The 26,343-nt window shown below is 38.8% G+C and overlaps 1 protein-coding gene across 1 annotated transcript; it reads right to left on the bottom strand.

The window, feature by feature from the left end:
- Window positions 1–570: 570 nt before the first annotated feature.
- On the bottom strand, window positions 571–1,500 carry LOC149789447 (ankyrin repeat domain-containing protein 16-like). The gene has a single exon (XM_089973606.1). The coding sequence runs from the start codon at window positions 1,498–1,500 to the stop codon at window positions 571–573; it is 930 nt and encodes a 309-aa protein (XP_089829732.1).
- Between the last annotated feature and the right edge of the window lie 24,843 nt (window positions 1,501–26,343).

Genomic DNA, 26,343 nt, shown 5'->3' with positions numbered 1-26,343 from the left:
ATATTCAAAGAAATGTGATGAAGGGGGGATTTTTCAATTGGCACTCCGCACTTTAAACAGTCACACTCATCCACAAGGAACAGTTTTGCCATAATTGGATTATTTCCAATGGATACGAAAGTAGTTAACGAATTAAATGCACTATTTCCAAGATATCTATGTGCAGGCAAATATATCAAAAACATAAAAGTTACATATACATTAGACCTTTTGATTGCTTCATGCACATATCCATTAAACAAATGGTGGTATTCAATTTTCAATCTCACAGTCTTTACAAAAAAGAAAATTGATAATTCAATAGGCGACATATGCATGATATAATCATTTATATCCACACCATCACACTTTTGAGAAATTACATCGTTCATGGAACAATTGTAAGGTATTCGAACAATACGCTCATCATAAGGAAGATTGGAAAATGCTTCGTCGTGAGGTTCATTTTTTAAACTGTCGTTTTTAAGAATAAATCTAAAAAATATATCTTGAAATTTGTTGTAGATATATGGTATTGCATTAAAGTAACCATGCTTCATCACATAATGCAGTAGATTAGCATCGGTTAAATCAATATGTGTGATATCGTCTTCTGAAAAAAGTCTCTTCACCACCAATATTATTTCTGAGATGCGGTTTAATGCATAAATTATAAAGACGACATAAGGCTGCCATATGAAATGCAGTTGATCCATTTTTAGTATGAGAAAAAATGTCCACCTTCCATACATATAGGTAGGTTAACATATCCCAACCATCATGACAAGCAGCATGGTGAATAGGTCTGCATCCTTCCAAGTCCTCCTCTTCCCAATCCATACCTCGGAGAAAGTAATTTTGTGTCAGATCGGTTAATCCATATCTTGCGATCAGGTGCACCACTGATGAACCATTGGAACACTTGCCTTCTGAAAGTGCATTTATCTCCAGTTTATTCAAACGCATTATTTCTTCCATGCATGTCTCTGATGCATTTGCTAATGGATATAAAAGTTCAACTATGTCTATTCTAGTATGTATGACAGCTGTAAGGAAAGGAGTTCTACCACATCTGTCTCGACACTGCATGGAATTTTGTACTCGAGGCATTAGTAGACGTACAATATCTATAAATCCCAGTCGTGACGATACATGAAGAGCTGTTTCACAAGATATTGTCCACCAGTCGTCAAATGGTTTTCTCTTCGAGAATATTTCATTCACATATTCCAAATTATATTTGTCTGAACTATTCGCATTCAAAAATGGAGATTGCATTCTGCTTTCATTATCTTTCAACCAATAAAAACTTCCGTTGCACTGAATACATACATCTTGTACACCAAAAGTAATCAGTCTTTGTACGATGTTTGTATGACCAGTGGATGCAGCTTGATACGGGCATCTCTGATCAGCACATTTTGGACTCAGTTTCAAGAAAATATCGAGCACTTTAGCATGACCAAACTCACATGCAAGATGATGAGGTTTTACATTTATCTCGTTTAAAACATTCGCCATTGTCCTATTTCTGCTGAGTAGAGGCACAGTTCAGTGGCTAAATAGGAATTCAAACTCTTGGCCAATTTGTGAAGCAATGAACCAGATTCATTTTTTCTTAAGTATGCTATCAAGTCTTGTCTCTTTGATTCAGAAACATGGAGCGCAAGATTTATAATGTTTTCATCACTGTCATTGTTTGATTCCTTAACCAAATGAAACAAGTATCTTGCCATTAGATTATGGCCTGCCTCTTTCTCAATAAAGTAAGTCATTCCCTCTCTTTTAACATCTGTCAGCCAATGATACATTGAAATGTGTGTGAAGGACAATGTTTCATCGGATCTGACAAAATGCATCAACTTTTGCATTTCTTTGCTAAATGTAATTTTGCTCATATTTGTTCTTTCAAAACGCAACATGTCAAAAATGGTTTCTTTCTTCAATGGTTCAATGGATACACACAATATTTCCAGCACTTTCCTGGCCCAATGAAAACGTTCCTCCGTTTCGCCGTAAATCCGCTCGAAATTGAGTTGATACATTTTGTCTAATGTATTAGGTATATTCTCTACACTCAGAACATTTGTCGATTTTAAATATTCGAGAACATGGCGAATATACAAAAAATTTCCAGAACTCATTTGACGCAGTCTATCAACAATATCACTTTTATTATCCAGCATAAAGAAGCTTGACAGTATTTGGAAAATTGACTGGTTGTTGTATGTCTCACTTGTTTCTATCATCATTAGAGGTTATTTCCATCCGATGACAATCTCCCAGTCTCCGAACTATATTCGATATATTTCTAGAAGTGCATAGAAATTTGATCCATTTAGGAAATCTGTGCGCTGTCCGTTCTATAACACTCAGTATTTCATTTTTGTTTGTATCCGCGTCTTCGCATTCATCTAAGGCGTCGATGACTATAATCCAAGTCCGTCCTGTATCAATTCTTGACTCCACTTTCAATAAACTGTTAACTATACTTTGATCCATACATCCAACTGGATCATTTTCGCATTTCGTTAAGTCTAAGTGGCTAAGAGCAGCATGTGATGTTTCAAGAGCAGACCCAAACTAAGGGATTGAATTTGCTGTCATTACTGCAAGTCTTCGAATAAATATAGCGGCTTTTTGGGTATTTAAGGCATTAAATATACAGATATGATAAGCAAGAAGCCGTGATCGCAGTTCACCAACCGGATCTTTAGTTGCAGCACAAACAATATGTGAAATCAGAGCCGACTTTCCAAATCCCATGTCTGCTACCAATAATACTCCTGTACTGTTGAACTGATTACCAAAAATTGTATCTGAGATGTTCTGTAGCAACCATTCCGGTCCGGCAATTTTGGTATGCTCCTTGATATAAGGAGATAGATAAATATCTGGTTGCAGCGGATAAGAAAATTCTTCTGTCAAACACCCTGAAAGAAAATATATTTTTGAAAAGATTAAAGCCAGTACTGTACACTACTCTTTACACTACGTCTGGTATATCATTTTACCCATGATATATTTAGTTCCCTCTTATTTGAAATTGTATGCAGCTCAATGTGTGGTTACATCATATTCACTTTAACAAATTTCTATAAAGGACATTGAAGGCAATATTTTGTGAAACAAATTATATTACCTACAATGGTAATTAACCTACCATTAGTTAATTTCAAAGTATTTTGAAAGCATTTCTCCATTGATAAATGTAGTTGAATTTTTTTAAAAAAAAGTATATTCCATGTGAAATACCATGCAACCCACTGTAAATATAACTTTGAAACCAACCCTCTTCTCCCATCCATTTTTTTTTTCAGGCAAGAAGAACGCCACCCTAACTCACGCTCGAAACATAAAAGTTTATGTACATTTCTCAGCACAGAACCCTATCCTACATCATTCAAATATCAACGCAATTGCTGCGCAATATTCGAGTAAAGAAGATTATGGCAATTATGTCAGACTCCATAGAATCTCTTATATATTCAAATTTAGTACACTCCAACTCAAAGTATAATGCTTATACGACATAGTAATGAGCTCCACCATCATCGTGAGAGAAAAAAAATACACAACACAAAAACTACGAGACCTAAGCGAAAACGTTCGCAGAAAATGGGAATGTTATGATTTATCTGAAATATGAAACATTGTGACAAAAGAATAATTAAATCCTTCTTTACTGAGCTCGAAATACTAGTAGTAATTTGATCAAACACATTTATTTGGTTTTATCGTACAAAACGGTCATTCATTCATAAACTGGTGGGGGTAGAGACGGTGTGGACGTAATGCAGATCAATTTGGGCATGCGTGTGTTGAATTATTACAAATGTGTTTTTACTAACTTAGTGTAGAGACCATGTTGTTGTGCGACTGACATTAAATACAAAGCAATTTTGGAGGACATTTATTGAAATTAACAATAACTCTGTACGTATAGGATTTAGTAGAGTTTTTATAGCTAGTTACCGTAGGTGGATTATACGTTTTCATTCTATGCATAGTCATTGTTCATATTCTATGTTTAATATTATATTCAACAATATTTTACATACGTGCACACAGAGTTGTACCGCAGAACCGAAAATGTAGTAAAGTTAATTTCGAAAAGTTGAATTGATATACGTTTTTAATTCAGATCAAGTTCAAGAAAAATATTTAAATTTTAATAGATCCATGTATTCAGTCTTCACTAACGAGTTGTGATATTACGTTTGATATTTATGTGCTTTATATATCTTTGTAGAGCTAGGTAACCCGCAGTCATAGAAGATTCCCCATTGATAGAATACCTATATAACAGAGCCCGTAAATGTGCCCTTCTCAATACAAATCAATAACATAGTGGAGTGTAAGAATGTTTATCTGTCACTATTATAAATCTTGGCATCTTCACAACATATATACCTTCATTCGTCGTCGAAGTTTCAACTCGTTGTTCTAGACGTTTATTAGAACATGTGCATCGAACCAGTCGGATTTACGTCATCAATCGATGCTCTATAACGCGTCATCATTCTTTCTCAGGACTTACCAATCATTATTATTAAGCTGAATTTATTAGTAAGGATGGTGGCTGATAGACTGGAAAGGAGTAAAATGTGGAAAATTACTTACCTGGTAACCCAAGCAGTCAACTACAGTTTATGTAGCAGTAGTCCGGATAGCCGATTACAACAACTATCGGATCCAGCTATACCTTGGCTTGGGTTTGCTAATGATAATGGAGAAGGTTGCGCGTGTTCGTCAAAACGCAGCCTTCACAATGTTGTGTAAGGATGGATAATTCTAATATGTCCGGGAAGAAGCGATATCACAGACTTGATGGATTTGTATCCTCATGAACGATTATTCTCTCTCTCTCTTTTGATGTTAAACGAAATCCACTGGTAGATAGTGGATACTTAAATATCACTCGAGCCGCTTAAGGGAAGAAAATGCCTTCTCCTACCCTTCTTTTTTCCTTTAGTAGCTGCAAATAAAATATATGTGCACTACCTGGCCAAACAAGTCTATCGCAATTATCCACAATACATACTGGGGGTCTCAAGCGAGGATGGAAATATTGATGGAAGTTGGGGTTTTGTACTAGAAACATGGCTGACATAACAAGAAAATCGAATCGTAATCGAAGCGTAAATATCCCTCCTCAATTGAAAAATCATGTAGTTCGCTCTTCTCCGAGCTGACTCAACGGCCACAAGGAATGTGGTCTGGAACATACCATTTTCAAAAGAAGCTTAACTCTTTGTGTCAACAAGCCAGACGCCGGTTTCTGTTGCTCACGCAAAGTCAATTTCACAAACAAATTTGTACCAGTACCATGCGCCGTGGAAATGGTCCATATAAAAGCTGGTTCTTTTCGAACATGGGCCCCCAAAATGCATATCACATAAAATCTGATTCCTTGAGTTTATCTTATTAGTGCATCTATTGTTAGACCGTCATTAACTTGCAGAAAGTAAAAATTCCATCCATTTCTATTAGTACTCATAACTGAGTAAATTTCATCAGCAGACAATATTTTCCTCTATTAAATTGTACCAGTTCTGAAATTACAGTGACATTAAAAAGCAGTTTTGCATATCGTCAGGTATAGGTTCTTCAAACCCCCGATGTGCTGATTTTTGTTCTTCAGATCAATTATCAGTGAGATACTTATTTTTTTTATCCATAACCAGTCAGTATTTGGTAGAATATTAACTTTTTGAGGTTATCTTAAACAGACTTAGATCTGCTTTGTTATTACAGAATTTAGAGTTTGGTTATCAGGTAACGGTATCAGTCATGTAGACAACAGTTTTCCTGTCTGAATGTAGACATCAAAAAATGTGTCGATTTTATTAACTCAGACACATTTTGTACTGTTAAATGTCAATAAATCACGGTTTTTTTCCATACTGCACGATTACATTGATTTTGCCAGAATTTAATGTCAGACCGAGATCCATGTCTGTTCAAGCTATGTCTTTTTACTGAGTTATCATTGTAATTGTTTTAAGTGAAGTTCAAAACATTCTTCTCAGTCTTGATACAAACGGAACTAGATGGAATTAGTGCCAAAATATTAGAGTTTACCGTGCAAATTATTTCAACAGTTCTCACTGGTCTCTTCAATAAATATTTAGAAACGTGTGTAGTATATTATACCTTGAAGCATACTAAGGTCTTGCTATTCATAAATAGGTACTGAAAAATGATGCATTAGAATAAAGTCCCATTCTGTTCTGAGAGACAGATGAAACGAAATTAGAAACAGTTTTCTGCTCAGCTGTTTCGGTATCTCAATAAATATAACCTTCTAGATCAATCTCAACCGTAATTCCGATAAAATGGCTCAAGCTAACTGCATTATTGAAACTAACAAAAATGGCCATATCTGCTATTAAAAGAGCTAAATCCCAGTGGGGTCTTTAGTATAGCTTTCAAACAGACCCTTGGTTCTGTTGGTCCAAATATCTTTTGTAGACATTAGAAAATTATAAATTTTCAACTACTCTCAGCTCTATGCTGAATTCAGGACTCAGGGTGACAGTAATCGAAGCAACTTATTGTCATTATAACAAGCAAAATTTGACGCCCACCAGAGCTAAACGTTATGATCTTTCCTTTTTTGTAATCTTTAGAAACTCTTAAATACTCTAATTCCGATATATTTGCCGATGACATACCTATCCATCATTCGGGAACATCTACATCCGTCATCGATTATCAGCCTTAAACCGGCGTCCTATTTATTCCAAAGTGATATATGCAAAGTTAAAAAGCACACACATATGTTAAACACTACTTGCGTGACAATTGGCTCCACTCAGAAGCTGTTGACAATTCCTGCAATAAAGCACATTCTCAATGAAGTTTTGCTTGCTTCTCTATACTCTGAAGATTTTCAATGTATCTTCGCTCATAACAATCATCACTGGGATACCAAAGTTAATCACATGTGTCTTTAATGAGTAAGTGGTATGAACTCGTGAAAGTTCTTTCAACATTATGTTTTTATAGTATTCCTAACCTATTCTGTAATAGCTGAATTTTATGTCTCCATCTTCAAAAATGTAATTTGTTGTATAAGGGGGATTTAACATTGCTCTGTTGAATGAATGTTAGTATGGCACTAAGTTACAAAGGAAAAAATAATATTACAGATGTCCATAGGTCTAACATTAGGAAAAATGTGATTTTCACACTCGTCTTTAAGATAAGATTTGACCTGGTACCTATTATACCCACGCTTTGTTTCTTTTTCCTTTGTGTAATTGTTACTTCTGGAAACAATAAATTTGACATTAGTATAGTATTTGAGGCACAAGGGAAAATTTGAATTACTCCTCAATCTTCATAATATACAGCCACAAGTGAACGGTATGCCAAACATGTCCATAGGATGAATATTCACACTGCCTGACCAGCACCCACTTCTACCAATACATAGTCTTATTAAGTAACACCCAATGGGAATGGACATGTAAAATCCGACGTAGGGTAAGGAAAAGTATCACCTAGTCAGAGAAAATTACATTTCACAATCATACATACATACATACATACATACATTCGCACGCACGCACGCACATACATACATACATACATACATACATACATACATACATACATACATACATACATACATACATACATATATACATACACACATACATACATACATATATACATACATACATACCAAAGTGTAGTGTAAGGACAGAAAAGGTAGTAGCATTCACACTTGCACAAAACATACTAGTGCTCACTTACACATATGTATTATCACCCACACAAACGAAAGGAGGATCGATGGATTTTAAGTTTGGTTGAAAAAAGAAAACTACAAAGACATACAAAACAAACTAACACGTTCTATTTTGGCATTAGTTTGAATAGTATCTCTGTTTTAGCCTGGGTTGTCCTGAAAATGGTTAACACAGATTTAAAGGATTTAAGTGCAGATGCATTTATCACTCACTTTTTGACGTCTCTTACATGAGTCGAAACGACAGTACATTGTAAAAGATCATGATCGTCTGCGGAATTAACCAATGAAAATTAGCTACTCTACGTATGACATAAAAAGGATGCAAAGATTTATCTGTCGATCAGTATCCTCATTATGAACAACGATTAAGACCAGATGTTTTAGCTACATCAGTCGTGCTCGCAAGAGTTCACGCATAGATAACCGATACACTATAATGGACGCTATTATGCGGGTGAATTATAAGATCACACTTACATCAACAATGAGAAGACACTAGCGATTACACAAGCTCCAACGTCTAAAATGCATCATGTATCAATATTCAGCCAAAAGAATGCTTTAGTTACATTACTTGTTCCAAACTCAAGACAGGTGGATACAACATGCTAGAAACCGTGGAAAAAATAAACTTAGATCTTGTTCCGTCGATGGTTGGGATTTTGGAAAACCCACAGTTCGTGAACGAATTTTTCAGGAATATTTATCTCATTGGTTCCCAACGTGTCATACTCACTAAAGACTGCAAAATCCCGTGAAAGAGTCGACTATAGAAGATTTACATGCCCTTAAGTACCAACGACGTCAGAATTTTAAATTTAAAGGGATACCTAGTGCTTGAAATGTGGGAACACAACTCTTCTGGATGTTGATGTTTGAAAAACATTGAGAATTTCAACGCGTGTAATGGTGAAAACACTGATTAATGTTTGAAGTAATGAATCAATTAGCATTGCATAGCTTTGTGCAAGTCGACTGGCTGTGGAAGTTATTACTGTAACCAGAGTTATAATATTGAGAATAAATGCTATATTTGGTGTATATATTGTCTTATCACTATAAGTTTACAGTGCAGCAATGTACGTTTGTGGAGATCGTCCAATGTAGCATGTATGTATATATAAGTAGATGGAGTGAGTAATATAATGTGTGTTCACCATGTTGGTAAGTGCATTGCAAGTAGTATAGTGGGACGATATAGCCTCACGTAGACTTCTATGTTAAATTTGGGGGGTTGTACTATAGCCTCAAGATTTATAGCATCACGTAGACTTCGTTTGCACTATAGCCTCAAGGGGAATTTAACATGGGGAATATTGGGTTTGTTTACGGAGAAGGGAAAGTGGAGTCTGTGTAGCGTCCGACGTCATGGTATGGGAGATTGGTAACAATGTTGCAACCATGTGAGGTGACGTAACAGTACTGAGCAAAGAGCGGGTGTACAGGTGTGCACCGGACTGACCTCCATCGGGAATAAAGAGAGGGACTTAGATTTATATAACACACACAACAGACAATATACAACACACAAACACTTATACAACATAATTTTAAAAAAATTGAGCCAAGAAAGCAACTCTTTTCGAGGCATATGAGTGGCCCTGAAAAGATACAACATACAGTCACAAACACTTATACAACATACTAAAAAAAACATTTTTGAGGCAAGAAAGCATTTCTTTTCGAGGCATATGAGTGGCCCAGAAACGGGTCTTTGAATTTATGTTAACATTATTCCGTTAATACTGAGGGCATCGCATAGGTCTTCTTTTCTTCCTCAAACTTCTTTTCACTTCTTGTCCGTAGACAAGAACCCTTTTCAAACAACCTTGTCTCTTCACGCAAATTCTTCTTTTCCAAACGCAGGTATCCGTGATCCTGATGGTTGTCCATGATGATTTCACATACATAGTTAAGTCCGTACGGAACAGCATTGTCGATACGAGAGTAGATGATTCTACGTTGGTCCACATCTTGTGAAAGAGAACAGGTAAAGGGAATACACTAAACGGGTTATTTATAGGGGAAGGGAGGATCGAATTCACCAATTAAAAAGACGCGTTACAAAATTCAGTCACAACACGGAGTTAGTCTTCCAATCTTAAGAGAGCAGTCTGTGAAGTCACATTCCCTATATAGATTCGCTAGCGTCTGTGCGCAGTCAATCCATGCGACACAGCTTTCAATTATGACGGAACCTAAGAAGACGATGTATTGGAGTGCACCGGCTGTGGAGAAGACAAATGATGGTATAGCAGCGGCTACCAAAGTCAACACAAGCCTACTTCCCGAAGAGGTTGATTTTAATTGGGATTTAGCGGATTTTCTATCTTCTTCGCAAGAACTTGTTCCGGTAGCAGTACCTCCGCCACCTTCTCCTTCTTTACCAGACGTGGAGAATTTTAAACAGAGACAGAAAGAAAACTTGGAGAAATTTTTACAGCAGCAGAAGGAAGCAGAACAAGCTCTTCTCCTTCAACAACAGCGAGAAGAAGAAGATGCAAGAAGGAAACTACAGGAAGAAGAAGCAGAGAAGAAACAAGGTCTAAGGGAGAAGGAGGAAAGTGAAAGTCAAACTGTGACGGTACTCTTATATATTTTAGCAGCGTTAAGGTGTCTGAAACAAATGTATCAGACTTCTTTATTACGACCCAAGAGAAAAAGACCTTCCCAAGGAAAACAACCCAACCCTGTTACTATGTCTGCCATACCACTCCTAGTGATTTCTACCAAATCATTATCGACGGGGGTCAGTTCAGAATTAGGCTTTGGTCGTGGCAAAGGCTTAAGGCAGTTAAAGATGATTACGTCCCATTCCTGAGTTACTTTTTTAACAAAAAAATACCTAATGGTCATTTTCAGGGCCACTCACTTCTCTCGAAAAGAGATATTATTTCAATTGCCAAAATCAATTAAAATTCAAAAAGACAATTTCACCCATCGTGTACGTATGTGAATGCTTGAGTGAGTGCGTGAGTGTAGGTTCTTATTCCAAAAATCAAAACCAAGAAACACTTACGCTTTATGCCTTGTACATTCTCGTACAAATTTTACAATTCAATTCACAAGACAACACTTTAAAACGTTCATTCACTTCTCTTTGTCTTTGGTCACTCTCTCTCTCTCTCTGTTTTTTAAATTTCTTCACTTTTAAAATATTCCTTTACTTTATCCTCACTTTCTCCTCTTCTTCTCATTTTTTATCTTTCTGCACGTGTCTGGGTTCTTCCTTTGGGGAGGGTACCTCTACCTCTTCCTGTCTGGAACCCCTCTCCTCTTGCTCCTGTTGTTTCTTATGACAATCTCAAGACCAATATCCTTTTTTTGATAATGATAACATGTATCTTTACTTTTGTCTCTTCTAACACCTGCTTTGATTTCTTGACGGTCAAGACACTCTGAAGACCAATGCCCTTTCTTCTTACAGATATAACAAGTATCTCGACTTTTATCTCGATAGGAGGGTGAGTAGTCCGTCGGCTTGTCTGAAGAAAATTGTCTTATGAAAGTTTGCAAATCTCTGATCAAAAGTTCTATCTGTGTGGGCTCTTCCATCGTTCTGCTCGGTTTGAGAGTGAAATGAATATTGGAAGGGAAGTCACACACTCTTTATATATACGCAGGTCTGCCATGAATATAAAGTGACCCGTGGTGTTTAAAATGCAGTCATTTGAATTTTCGCCGTCAAGATGAAACGATCGCATAAATTAGCGAATAAAGGAGAAGGAAGTAAGAGGCAGAAACGTGATTTATCACCTCGTACAGTAGCTGAAGTCTTGGCACAAATTCATGCCAGTGACTTTGAAGATGACATGGGTGAACCAGAATCCAGACCCAGAGATTCTACACCAAGCCAAAGTTCACCACCATTAGTAAACCTTGAAAATTACTCACCATTAGTAAACCTTGAAAATTACTATCACATTCGAGAGACGGAAAGGCGCTCCTCTAGAAACATTAGAAATATAGGTTACACCTACACAGTGAAGTTTAATTATTTAAACTCCAACGTACCACAGGATAAAGCAGAGGGCTTCATCACCGAGATGTGGGATTCTTTATTAACCACTCTGAAACGTCAATGTCAAGCCAAAGAAGACGATCGCTTGAGACTTTCAATTCATCACGACAGTCTGAAATCCCCCGTGCGGATCAAGTTTAGCAACCCAGCAGAATTAACACCTTCCAAAGTCATCGACAAGATTCAACACGTGCAACAATCCAACGACAAATTTCACATCACCAATGAAAAAGCCACACTGTTCGTGACCCACGTCTGTCTCCCCAAAGGGACCTAACAACGCAGAAAAGTGTTATTGGTGGATGACCTTCGTAGCATCAAGCGTAGCCTCGTCCAAATTAACAATCCTCAAGACCAGATGTGTTTAGCCAGGGCTATCGTGGTGGGACGAACGTATGCCGACAAGAACGGCACGGTGGAATGGAAAAGAGCCTGGAAAACTATTCGACAATCGGACCGAGCAAAACAAGGAAGAGAAGCGGAACTCCTGTTACAGCAAGCGGGGCTATCCAAAGACACCCTCTGTGGCATTCCTGAAATGCAAAAATTGCAAGACGTCCTGGCTCCACGCTACATGTTGAAAGTACATCCTCAAGAAGTGTGTGGACTTTTGTTGTATCGAGGCAAAGATTTCCAAGAGGGAAAATATATTCACGTCTATCATCTCGATGAGCATTTCGATGCCATTACCAGCATCACCGGATTTTTGGGATACGGTTATTACTGTGAGAAATGTGACTATGGCTATAACAATCGAGAGCAACACAAGCATTGTGGATCCAAATAGTCAGGATTTTTGGCCCCTCAACCCTGTCTATACGAAGGACAACCACGAGTACATTGCCCTGCTGTCAACGCACGTTTGTTGGTCGAACCTGTTACCATCAACATCTAAAGGCGCAAGGTTCACAGCAGAAAAGTGCTTGTCAACTGCTGCGATTGTGTCCTACATGTGGACAAGGCAAACGTACCAATAATGCCAAGGCTCACGTATGTTCAGAAAAGAAGCGATGTCACATTTGTCACCAAATTGTGGACTTGGAACACCAATGCTACATTAAAAAACACCAACCAAAACAAGAGGAAGATGATCAGACGAAAGGGAATTTCATCTTTTTCGATATAGAATGTATGCAAAAGACTGGCGTTCACATTCCTAATTTCTGCGTGGCTCATTGAACGTGTGAAAAGTGCATCCAAGAAACTATCTTTAGGCATTGTCCTCACTGTAGCAAGATTCCTAAAGGACGTGAAAAATATTTCGTGAACCGAACACGATAGCCGAATTCGCACAATGAATCTTAGACCCCATCAACGAAACGTGGAGCCAAGAGGACATCAAACGTTACGGAGACTGTCATCTCCATGCCACAGTGATGGCTCACAATTTATCTGGATACGATGGACAGTTTCGTTTCAGATACTATACGGAACAAGGCACCAAACGTCCTAAAGTCACTTTGAACATGGCCAAAATCATTTACATGCAAATGGGACAAGTACAGTTTAAAGATTCGATGAGTTACTTGGCCATGCCTTTGAGCCGAATGCCTAAAACGTTTGGAATAACAGAAATGGCCAAATGTCCACACTTTTTCAATACCGAAGCCAACCAACATTTGCATGAGGCTCACGATTACGACCCCGACAACATGCGTACCGAACAACAAGAAGCTTTCTACGCTTGGCACCAGGATCACGCCTCGGACTTTCAGGAAGAAATGTTAAAGTATTGTCGTTCCGACGCGGACATAATACGACGTTGCTGTGGAAAATTTCGAGAACTGTTAATTGGAACACAGAGGGATCGATCCTTTGAAAGAAGCCTACACAATTGCCAAAGCATGTTCCTTAGTGTGCCGTCAACGTATCATGCCTGAACACACCCTGATTGTCATCAGCCTTCAAACGACCAACTTTTTCAAACGTCAATACTCAGTCAAAGCCCCACGCTGGTTACATTACCTGTGTAGCAAGGAAGACAAATGGATTAAGCACGCCTGCAACGGTGGAGACGAAAGACCATCGGAACTTATTCAGTGGATGGTTTGGAATTAGAAAACCCGAAGATCGTGTACGAGTTTAACGCTTGCTTATTTCGCAGATGTGGCCTCTGCTACCCTGAACGTAACAGTAAAGATTAGTTTTTCAACGGACTATGGAAGACTTGTACGAGACCACTTGTCAGAGGCGATTGAAGTTAGAACAACAAGGATACCAAGTGGTGGAAATGTGGGAACACGAGTACGATCACCGTTTGAAAACCGATCCCGTGTTTAATCGCATCGTGGAAAGTTGCAAGTTGATGGACCCACTGAACCCGAGGGACAGTTTGTACGGAGGAAGGACAAATGCCACCTGTTTGCTGTACCAAGCCGACGAGGAGAAAGGAGAAGAAATCAAATACTTGGACGTATGTTTCACTTATCCTTACGTGTGCAAATATTGTCGCTTTCCTGCAGGGCACCCGCAATTGATGACGGAACACATTGACCTGGACAATATTCGACAATACGAAGGCTTGATTAAGTGGAAAGTCTTGCCTCCCACCGACTTGTACCATCCCGTGCTACCTCACCCTTGCCAAGGAAAACTGATGTTTCCCTTGTGCCGTACTTATGCCGAAACAGGCAACCAAGACAAACCTTGTCAGTTCACCCAGAAAGAACCCATCTTGACTGGAACGTGGGTCAGCGTGGAATTGTTCAAAGCTCTGGACCTGGGATATCAACTGTCAGAAGTGTATGAAATGTACCACTTTCCCAAGACAAAACAATACCACAAGGGTGACGAAACGCAGACTGAAACAAGAAGCCAGTGGCCATCCTAGTTCTTGGTTTCACACTCCCGAAGATCAAAAGACATTCAAAGAGAAATATTAGAAGTAGGAAGGCATCACTTTAGATCACGTCTAGAAAAACGAAGGAAGGCGATCGTTTACCAAAGTGATGTTATTTGTTTGTGGAGTAAAATGGCACAACAACCGTGTTTACCCAAGACGGAGTATTTGACAGAACCTTCCCGGTACTTCCAGATGATTCACGACAAAACCAAATATATGAAACACGTGAGGATTTGATCTTAGTCAGTTACGAAGAAGATCTGGATATTGAAAGAATACCTTGCAGTCTGAATAGGATGAAAATTGTAAATTTACCACCTACGAATCGCACAAGATTGTACGTTTACCCACTCACCAAATCGTTAGTCGACCCTTGGAAAAGCTGTATCAAATAGTGTACCAGAAGTGAGTGCGTCTTCCCAATCACTTCACTTTACCGTACGGTCACGTCGGTATAAAACATTGGTTCCAAGAGGATAGTCACCAACAAGAAGGATGATTCCGCTACCGCAAGAATCGAGTAAGAGACCCAATGAGAACTCCAAGTTCACACAATACCATTTTCCGGTCTTCTTGACTGACTATTGTGATTGTACCCGTTTCAAAAATGGCCCACATCGAATGTTTAAGCTAATTGCCCACATCAAATGTTTTAGCTAATTGTTAAAATTGCGGTCTGAAGTTATTAATGGATCAGTGTTTCTATAAAGATTCAGCTATTCTGGAACATACTCGATGGACTCAGCACTGTCCTTTCCATTCTATGACCTTTCCATCAATCACACTGCAGTACATTTATGAAGGCATGTTAGAAAAGATAGTACCTTTGTCCAGGAACAAAAAAGGAAGACTTCCAAACCTAGACATAAAACGGATCGATGTACAAGCTTGAGACTTCATTGCGACTAGTATAAAAAGGGACAATGTCCAAGATCAATAGTTCATTGTGACTACCAAGACCAAGCGAACAAGATGAATCCTTTTAAACAAACATTATTCAAGTTCAGTGATTCTCAAGTGGAGTGCGATGCTGTCCCTTGCAATGAGAATAATAGAGTAAAACATCATGGCAACATTGCTATCACTACTACAGTCACTACACCTACCATGTAAAGGGATGCTCTGCGTGTCAAACCTGACGGATGCGAAAGCGATGCTGCTTGTTATCGTGGACTCTTTACTGGTTTTCATTGTCAATGTCAACCTTCACGTGAGGCCATGGGTCTGCCACCCTACGGATGTCATCCAACACTGAGCAAACTCCTGTCTATATCACCCTATCCTCATCGAAACGAACCTGTAAAATACGAATATTTGTTCCCTGTGCGTTTGCCTGAATAATGTGACTTTCAAAATCGTTTTTAATCACTCTAAGGAAAATGGCCTAAATATCTGGGAGGACCGACCCCCGAAGAATTAGCCAAAGCCGGACTTTTCTACTTGGGCGAAGGGGATAAAGTGGAGAGCTACAGTTGTGGCATATCACTACACCAGTGGGAACAGCAAGATTCGGCATACTTGGAACATGCTCGATGATCATGATTTGTCACTATTTACCTTTAATGGGACGATATCAGTAATCTCTGAATGGATACTTTACAAGAGAACATTCGTGGTTTGCCTGTGGAGTTGAGAGAACGTATTTAGGGAGAGTTGGTCAAAATACAAGTGAAACGCAAAGAACAATTGCATCCGTTACGTCACCGGTGTTTGAACACTGGTACCTGAATGGTATAAGAGGACTGATTCATTTCAAAGTGTTCTATTGGTTGGACATTGATGATACACATGAGATTCATACAGTTTCGGATGTTACTCATTCTGCTTACAAGGTGATCCAAATAAACAGAATTACAACGAACGAGTTAGAAGATTACCAAAATCTTTTGCACCAAGAAATCTTGGTTAAAGAGGAAACTTCTTTACGACGTGTGGTGTGTGATTTGTGACTAAATCATTTTGGTACGGAACTGAAATGAAACCGATGCTGTTCAGAAAGTACACTTATTACCTTCAAAAAAGAGAGTTTAGTATGACATGATTATGGATACTTTTCAAGAGACCATTCGTGGTTTGCCTATAGAGTTGAGAGAACGCATTTACCGAGAGCTGGTCAAAATTCAAGAATAGTTGCATCCGTTACGTCACCGGTGTTTAAACCACTGGTACCTGAGTGGTATAAGAGGACTGATTTGAAAACTTTCCAATGGTCAGACCTTGTTAAATTGTTCGTGGACGAGAAGTATCAGTATGTTAATGAGTTTTGTTAGAACGAATTCCAGAAGAAGAGTTGGAGGATTGCCAAAACCTTTTGCACAACATAAACTTAGTTGAAGCGGAAGCTTCTGAACGAATTGTGATGTGTATGTTAGTGACTGAACCATTTAGATTCGCTACTGGAGTACGATTCTGTCTGTGCAAAAGGTACATTTATTGCTTCCGAACAAAGAGGGTATAAACAAAGGCTGCCATGCTACGACCTTTATCACTCGTGATTCAACAGATTCCGTGGAAGGAGATCAATGACACTATTCAAACAGTGGAAGATTACCAACACTTATTACGTGAAATGTATCCATTGAATTGGGGTCGACGTGTTGTTTGTGTCTTAGTGACTTATTTTCTGGGATTTCTTTTACCAGCTGATTTCTTGTGGACTCTTTACGAACAGCACTTACCACCAAATAAAACATTAAAATGGTCCCTTTAAATGTCCACGAGAGACTCATTCTGCTCAAAGCTTTGCGTTTTCTTTTGGATACTTCTCGACCTCTACGGGAAAAGAAGATTCGTCAACTTGTAGGTACCGAAGATGTATATGACGATGTGTGTGTAGCTTGTGACATGCACCCTCATTGGCCAAATGTATGTGACTGGAAAAATTGGGGTTTTGACGTTTGGACCCAAGAAGTGGCCCATTATGCTCAAGAGTTGTGATCCTCCATTCACACGTCCTAGGAAAAAGGTAACTTTAAACCTGTGTGAGTGACATTGCCAGAAGAATCCGTCACCGAGGACAACCACTCCCTTCAGGACAGGACTGTCATGGACATTCCTGAAAGACCATTCCGGGAGGACACTTGTGTGACATTACCCCATGTAGAGACTGTAAGAACATTACACACTGTCCTTAGGACATCTTGGTTGTCAAAAACATGTTGTACAGAGACTTGTTTATATTTCACTTTGATCGTTTTGATGTGTATTCTATCATTTTACTCAACCATTTGGCTTTTATGTACTTTTGTCTTTCGTGTTTATTTTTAACAAATCAATAAACGTGTTCTGCAAAATGTATATAAACTCTTGTATTCTCTGTCTTCGTGTCGAAATGACATTCCATGCACTATGGATACCTCTGCTGTCTCTGCTTCCTCTTCCCCAACTTTCAAAGTCATCGAAAAACACTTAGATCATGCCAGTTGGGAGTAATTTTATCTTCGCCATCCATTTAACATGTCAATCGCTGGGCCTAGCGGTTCAGGCAAAATCGAATTTGTCAAACGTTTTATCGAACATAAATATCATTTGATCGATCGTCCACCTCAACGAATCGTGTGGTGTTACAAAGAGTGGCAATCAGCGTACAGTCTCTTGCGAGAAAGTCAAGGTGATTACATCACATTTTGGGCGGAGACACTCCTTTCACTTTCAGTGGCTCCTCGGACAGCCACAGAACTCTGGAATTATGAACAATAACAACCTATTGTACTTAACCTTACCCAGTGACAGTTCCATGGAGATGTTTCCCCATAACCATGTGTGCTATTACAGGGACAAATTCCATCAGACCATCCAATTAGATCACGAAACCCATTGGGAAGTATCTTTGGTGGAACTCATTTACCCTACACAAATCAAAAACATCACTGAAACGCAAAACACTTTTGAGGCCGAAGTTCTGGACCAAACAGTGCAACAAATCATGATTACCACTAGACAACATCAAATATTGACTGTAAATCGACTAGTATTCGACACTAATATACTACTACTCCTACATTGTACATCTATGAGTTTAACATTAACCCAGGATATTATTTTAGCGGTCAACATCTGGTGGATGCAATTGCTGACAGATTCACCATTTGACAAAGTTCTGACCAAATTAATCAAACCTGTTACCATCGAGTACCATAAAGTGGCTCATCGCCTACTGATCAAATTTCCAGAGGACAAAGTGATAGGTATTACATTTTGCCTTGAATTTTTGGACAGATTGGGTGAGAATCTCAATATGGCTGCGGATAAGAACAAAAAGGTCACCATACCAACGATTGACAGCAACGTGAATTCCGCAAGATACTTTCGTTTCCCGGTAGAACTGAACCAAGGACTGAATTTGATCTTTATGTAATCCGATGTGGTGGAGTATAACCAGGTGGGACACATCTCCGTACCGTTACTGCGTGTAATCCCTTTCAAAGTGGATTCTACCAAGTCCATTGACCAGGAAGGTGGAAATGCCTATCATGTTCATAGCAAATTTGTTCATCCTCATTATTTACCCGTCACCAAGTCGTATTTTGATACTGTCAGCATTACTATAAAAGGAGATCTGGGACAAAATAAACCCCTTCACCAAAAGAAAAGTCAGGGTGAAACTCCGTTTTCGAAAATGATTCTCTAACGACTCGTAAGTCATGTATACAGCGTACCGAGACGTCTCTCGACAGCAAAGACACGGTTTAGGAGATATGTTGAAATCAGCCTTTTGTTCGGTAGCTCCCGTGTTGAAACCGATGGTGACAAGAGGATTGCACGCTTTGAAAGATATAGCGTTGATGCAAGACAACGAATTTCTCCAAAATGTCATCATCGACAAACAAAACCCGAAAGAAGTAGTCTTGAGAGCAGGCAAAAATGTCTTGCTGCAAACAGCTAAAGACATTTTGAGCCGACGAGAAACGCCTATAAATGCCCTGAGCGCTTCTGAGTCAAGCATTTCTGCTTCCCTGACGCAACAAAAAGTACAAGGCAGAAAGAGACGACGAAAAAAACACACCCCTTCAGAATATTTCATACACATGAATCTAGAATGACTAGAAAAGAAAAACTGCTCGAGACTTAGACGTTTATGATTATTAAAAAATGATGCACCGAGAGTCTTGTGCCTGTTCTAAGTCGGAACTGGATATGTTTGCCATGCCACCCACCATAATGACGATGCGAGAATCCCAATGGATCGAATTTCACCCCGTCTCCTCTTTGACGGATTTTGCTCCCATCGAGTTTGAAATCAAAGGGCAGCCCGAAGATTACACTGATCTGAATAGCACATACTTGTACTTGAAAGTCCAAGTGACGAAACACAGACAACGCATATCCTGGAGAGAATGACAAAGTAGATCCCGTCAAAACTTGTATGCATTCTTTGTTCAGCTCAGTGGGTTTGTACTTGAATAACAAGCTGGTTAGTAGCAGCATAGATACATACCCTTACCGAGCCTATCTGGAAAATCTCTTGGCATACGGAAAATAAACCAAGAACACATATCTGGATGTTTGTGTGGTATGGAAACCTGAAACAGCAGGTACAAACACGTTTAACTACCTAGGAGTTTCAGGAGAAGCAGACGATGCTCACAATGCGGGATATATCGCTCGACGTCTGAAAATCAAGCTATGACGCAGTTTAGAACTGATGGTTTGTTTGCATTTAGACATGTGGCTGCAAGAAAAGTATTAGCTGAATGGTGTGGATGTCCGCATGGGACTAAATCACAGCAGCGCCTCTTTCCATTTGATGGCTTATGTTGCAAATTACAAAATCATCGCTCAAGAAACCCGACTCTACATTGGACGCGTGGAAGTATTACCTATTGTGGGAAACGACATCAGACACACTTTGAGCAGAAAGACCGCCAGGTATAGTATACGACGTGTGGAAGTGAAAACTTTCACCATTCCCGCTCGACATCAATCCATGATCGAAGATCATCTGTTCCAAGGGCAGGTACCCAAACGTTTAGCATGGTGAGCAATGTAGCCTTCAACGATACCGTCACTACAATCCATTTCAGTTTAAGCATAACAAGGTGTCCAAGATCGAAGTAAGTCGCAATGGCAAAAGCTTGTGTACCCGACCCTACGAACCTGCCTTTGCCCAGAAGAATTATTTGAGATCATAATTGTCCCTGTATGAAGCCACCGGACAGTTAGGAACCAACACCTGTCACGGCATTACGTACGACGATTATGCATGAGGCTATGCTTTGTGGGCTTTTTTTCACTCCAGACCAAGGCAGCGACGACGGACATTTCTACCCTATAATATCCGGTCAGATTCGAGTGGAACTTCAGTTTGCACACCCACCTCCAACCAAGACGGTGAACGTGATCCTCTATGCAGAATTCGATAATACCACAGAAATCAGCAGTTTGAGAGAAGTCATTCTACACTATTAGAAGCCATGGAAGACTGTTATCCTTCTTTGCATAGTGGAGAATACTTGTACATGGAATGGGAGGAGATCGTGGAAGTATAACCTCAAGATAAAGACAAAAAAGACATAGTGATAAAGTCCAGATGGCCAGAACAAGAACAACATTTATTCTTCTGTTTTGCATAACACATTGCAGAAAAAAATACGGAATTGATCAAGAAAGATTGCTATGGATGTCAAAACAGACAACCCAGTCAAATTCAACACAATAAATGTGTTATGCTGAGTCAAGAAGAAACATTGGACGAGTATCTGGACGAAGCTTGGAGTCTCATCTCGGATGGAGCCGTGTTGCACCAGTGGTATAAAGGCTTGCGTGAACATTCCTTTCCTCCATTAACTAGTCCAACTAGAGATCTATCGCGTCGACGCTCTCTTGGCTCAGAATGCAGAGACAAATCGAAGAAACGGTTACTTGTCAGAAAAATTCAAAGCGAAAGTCAGTATTGAATTGATCACATCATTGCCTGTGAAGATAAACAACAAAAAAATAGATACCTGGGAACATTATTGCCTTTTGAACCACATTTCGTACACTGCTTCTTTGAATCCGGTCGTGTGTACTAAAGATGAACTACCTCATCGCAAACCTCAAAACCATCAAGCTTATGTCATCAACACGGACGATAGTCATCTCCCAGGAACCCACTGGGTAGCCGTCTACTTTCCCTGTGATGGTTGTGTAGAGTATTTATATTCGTATGGATTGCCCCATTTGGAAGACGATATGAAAAGAAATGCTCAGACAACACGATTCAATAATGTGAAATTAGAAAGCACAGATTCCATATTTTGTTCACAATATTGTGTGTATTTTCTTCATCAACGCAGTCTTGGATATTTTTTAGAATATTTAGTGACCTATTTTGATCGTCACTTCTATCGAAACGACGAGAAAGTAGATCGATGGTTTTGTGACCATTATGATTATCTTTTGTCTTTAGCCAGGACACGTAGTGTACATCAATGGCCCAGTGACTTCCAACAGTGGAAGGCTACCTTCAATTCATAAGGTTGTCAACCTTGTACAAAATAGATTGTTATTATAAAAAAATGTTTGTTGTTGATTGAATCGTTAATTTAAAAATTTGTTGATTGCTGAATGTTTAGTTGTTTGAATAAAAATGTTGGGTTTTGAAAAAAGGGTCTGTCGTTTGTTTGCCATTTGTATCATGATCCATGCTCTTTTGACTTCTCTCTTTCCCTCAAATCAAACTATTTTATCGTTCCGACTCCAAACAGTATAGAGATGTTTTCGATCGCGTTCGTGCTTGAACCATATAAAGCGGAGTATTCTTCGGTCTGACCATCCATTGTTAACTCATCCTCCTATGAAGATGTATTCAAGATTAGCCAAGCTGAACGAAACTTACGTGAATTTGCGTCGTATCAGGCAAAGCCTGATACCGAAACCTGAAGAGATAGAGAATGTTAGAACGTTGAAAATAACTGAAGACCTGATAGAAAAGCTCTTCAGAGATGAAATCAACAAAGATTAAGAGGAATGGACAGAGAAGTACAGACTTCAGAAACAGCAGACAAAGCAGCAGCAACAGCAGCAGCAGGAACCTGACAGATGTTTTGTCGACTGTCGTGTCGACACCAAAGAGTTCTCCTTTTCTTTCCGAAGAAGCAGACCCTATCCTGTGGGAAAGCCTGCCGCCAGACAGGGAAGCAATCTTAAATCACAATTTAATTGGCAATGGTATGTTATTAAGTTTTAATAAATAGCAGTGTGCCTATAAGCACCTCATTTCTATATCTTTGTTAGAAAGTGTGACTATAAACAATTCGTTTTCAGTAGCTTGTAAAAAAAATAATTAATGCTTGTCTGTAAAAAAGTGAGTGTTTCTTTTAAGTGCGCGCGTTCCATGTTTCTTTGAGGTGATGACATTACCTCGTACGTTTTTAATCAGGGATATGTTTTCCTTCACGTGCGTGCTTTACAAATATGAAAGGAACGCTCGTCAGTATGACTACAAGCCGTTGATTCATCAACATTGAAGAATGATCAGCAGACTCGAAAAATGATGGAACTTGAGATGCATCTGGAGCATGTTTGGCGACTCCTGAATGAGCTGTCAACGGAGGTTATTGTAGCGGAAGCTAGAATTAAAGAAGTGGAGGAGGAGAAAAAGAAGGAAAAAAGTGGAGGAGAAGAAAAAGAAGGAAACGAAGAATGAAATTATCCTGCCTCTTTTGATGATGATACAGAATTGTAAAGTTAAGCTGATGGTGAGGGCACCGCCCCAGCGACAAGCACCACAGTAACTAACATCACCAATACCCGTGGTTCCTCAGAGAGAAAATTTGAATGCGGAATTGGAGAGGCAAAGTCAGCCTCAGCTACAAGAACATTCACGGGTGCAAAATAGACGAAGGAGACACGAACAAGTCTTCACTATTCCTCAAATGACTGGAGATGTGTCTCTGGAGCCAGGCCGGGGAGATGTCACCATTACCCTGGTGCATCTGTGGGTTTTTTTTAAAAAACCTTTTCAGCACTAATCAAATCTTTAGAATAGAGACACAGTTCAAGTTGCCAATTTGCGTGAATGTGGAGTAGTGTAAATATAAACACTCTCTCCTTTACTATTATAATTGTGTGTGTGTGTGTGTGTGTGTGTGTGTGTGTATGAGCTCATGTACATTTGAGTGGATAGTAGATTATTGGGTTTTGCAAGCGCTCACGTACGTTTGTGTGGATAATAGAGTGTGTGGCTGCTGCTTTGTTTGCTACTTCGCGTGTGTGGATAGTAAATGTGTGGGTTTTTGGTGCTTCTTCGCGTGTATGAATAACAAATTTGTGGTTAGTTATGGCACTTTTCCGTGTGTGGATAGTATATTTGTGATTAGTTGTGGCACCTTTCCGTGTGTGGATAGTACATTTTGGTTTTTGATAGTATATTAAGGATTTGTTTATGATCCTTGCCCTGTTTGGATAGTAATATTGTGTTTTGTTTTGACTTCTTTCGTGTGTGGATATTATATTTGGGGTTTATTATGACACCTTTCCGTTTATGGATAGTATAATTTGGTATTGATTTTGCTTCTTCGCGTGTGTGGATAGCATAATTGTGTTTTGTTTTTTCTTCTTCCCGTGTGGGGATAGTAGATAATATGAGAAGTGAGTCTAAGGCTTGTTTTCCTTCACGTCCGTGTTTGATAAATAAAAACTCAAGAGTCCGTCATTCGCGCAATTCAACATTGAATAACAAAAGAAGATGATAGCAGCCTCAGATATGTTTAATAATTTGAAGGAGATAAGGTATTGGATGGTAGATGCGGAGTATGTAGTCGAAAGTAAATATTGAGTTTGTTCTAATGGGATTTAAGCGCTGACATCTATTTATACGTAAGAAATTCTCAACACGAATGCGACATCATGCTCAGCTCGCGATTGTTTCAGTTACAACAATTCGTTTACCTCTTATTATAACAGGATTCGGTTTATTCCACGTTATTCTTGAATATATCTGACATCTTAGACGAAGCTTAATCAGAATTGAAGTGATATTGTTTCGTACTGAATGTATATGTACTTAATGAAAAAACTTATTATGCAAGCAAACGTAACGACGGGACAAGCTCATGGGATATTTTTGTTGGAGCAACTGTTACTAAGTCACTGCGGTTGCTTGGAAACTTTAAACGATGGATTATGCAAGATAATAAATTGTTACCCATCAAAAGACTTTGTTAATAAGCATGTTTTCGAAAGTAATTACTCCATTTTATGAATTTTTCTGCCCGAATGATCAGTAAATTAGCCTAATGTGCAATTTTATGTAATCTATGGTACAATCAATTCTCGTTCGCTTCTGCCTCTTCCAAGTAACTTCATTTTGGATGTGAAAGTCGTCCATACTTTAAAAATAAAATCCTACTCAACAGTGCTCTTAGGCAGAGATGCGTAATATATAATTTTATTTCAATAGACAATTCCTGCGTCATAAAATATACATGCATGTTCGTTTTCACGTTTACCAAATTTATAGACGTTTACATACAGTAGAGGCTGTTTACACGTACAATTTTCAGCCTTTAATACAAAGAACAAATAAAATTAGATCTCACTAAAAGTCTCTCCTCACACATTTTAATATATGTGCATGACCCACAGTTAAACTGTACCAACAAAGGCAATTTAAACATTTGATAGAGTTTCAATGGACGGAGAATACAATGTTTAAACTTGTATACAAAGTCACGGTTGGATGCACATATATCAACCACAAATAATGCCTTCTTCGCTGACTGTAATACGTGCACAGGGCAACAAAAAATATTTATTAATTTTGCATATATGCATCCGTGTATTTTGAATGCTTGCATTTTTTAAATACTAGTTCCACATGCAATTAGAAAAATTCATATTCTTGTTCTGGGTGTTGATGTTATCATTGACATTGTCATGGTTACACGTTGGTTTAGCGTCGCAAACCACTCCATGTCAACCGATTGTCTCTTTGTCGGTTAGACTTTTTATGTACATCTGCTCCCTCTCCCAAACCCACTTTTTTATAATGCACATGATATGGATTTTTTTATAGATTCGGTGATTAGAACGACATTGTCAGTTTTCTGCTGACAAAGCAAGTGCAACGCGGCATAAGTATTATTAATTCTTATCTGTATGTGTCTTTCCAAGTTTCACTACAGTGTGCATTGCACGGTTTGTATTTAGAACACGTAATATAGACTTCCTCATGAATTATTTTTAGTGTTTTGTCTATATATTAATGCAATTCCTTGGCAGTCTCGACGAAGACCTGTTGTACCAACCCATAGTTTCGACCCTCCTTGTCGGCCATTTCATAGCTGTTGCTGTTGATTGTATGTACTCTGTTTATCAAAGCACCACCTCATTTCATGAGACGGTGCTTTCGTTTCGTAAGGGAAATGACATTACAGGTTATTATCTATTGCCATGAGGGGGAGGACGGGGGTAATCTCATAGTTTGGTGCTGCATACTTTCGTCAAAGACTACAAGCAAACACGCATTCGTAACAAAACTGAGAGAACAAATGCTAACGAATATTTAGTTTACACCTCCATCTTCAACCCACAGCAAAATAAGACAGTTTGTATCCAAGACCAATCAGGATCACAGCACACGCAAAGAATACAGATAAGAATTGCATAGTTTCCTTTACAATTAGCGATCTTTTGTTGTCTAATATATATTGATTTCTCAATTTTGTATACAGATTCAACCAAACCTTGAGGCTTTAACTGTTTCAAGTCAGTGCCAATCTTTAGTATGATGCTGATGGACTCTCCTTTAATATT

The sequence above is a fragment of the Sinohyriopsis cumingii genome, chromosome 11 (genome assembly GCF_028554795.1).
Source record: "Sinohyriopsis cumingii isolate HCF-2022 chromosome 11, ASM2855479v2, whole genome shotgun sequence".
NCBI lineage: Eukaryota > Metazoa > Mollusca > Bivalvia > Unionida > Unionidae > Sinohyriopsis > Sinohyriopsis cumingii.
This window is presented reverse-complemented; position numbering and strand designations above follow the sequence as displayed.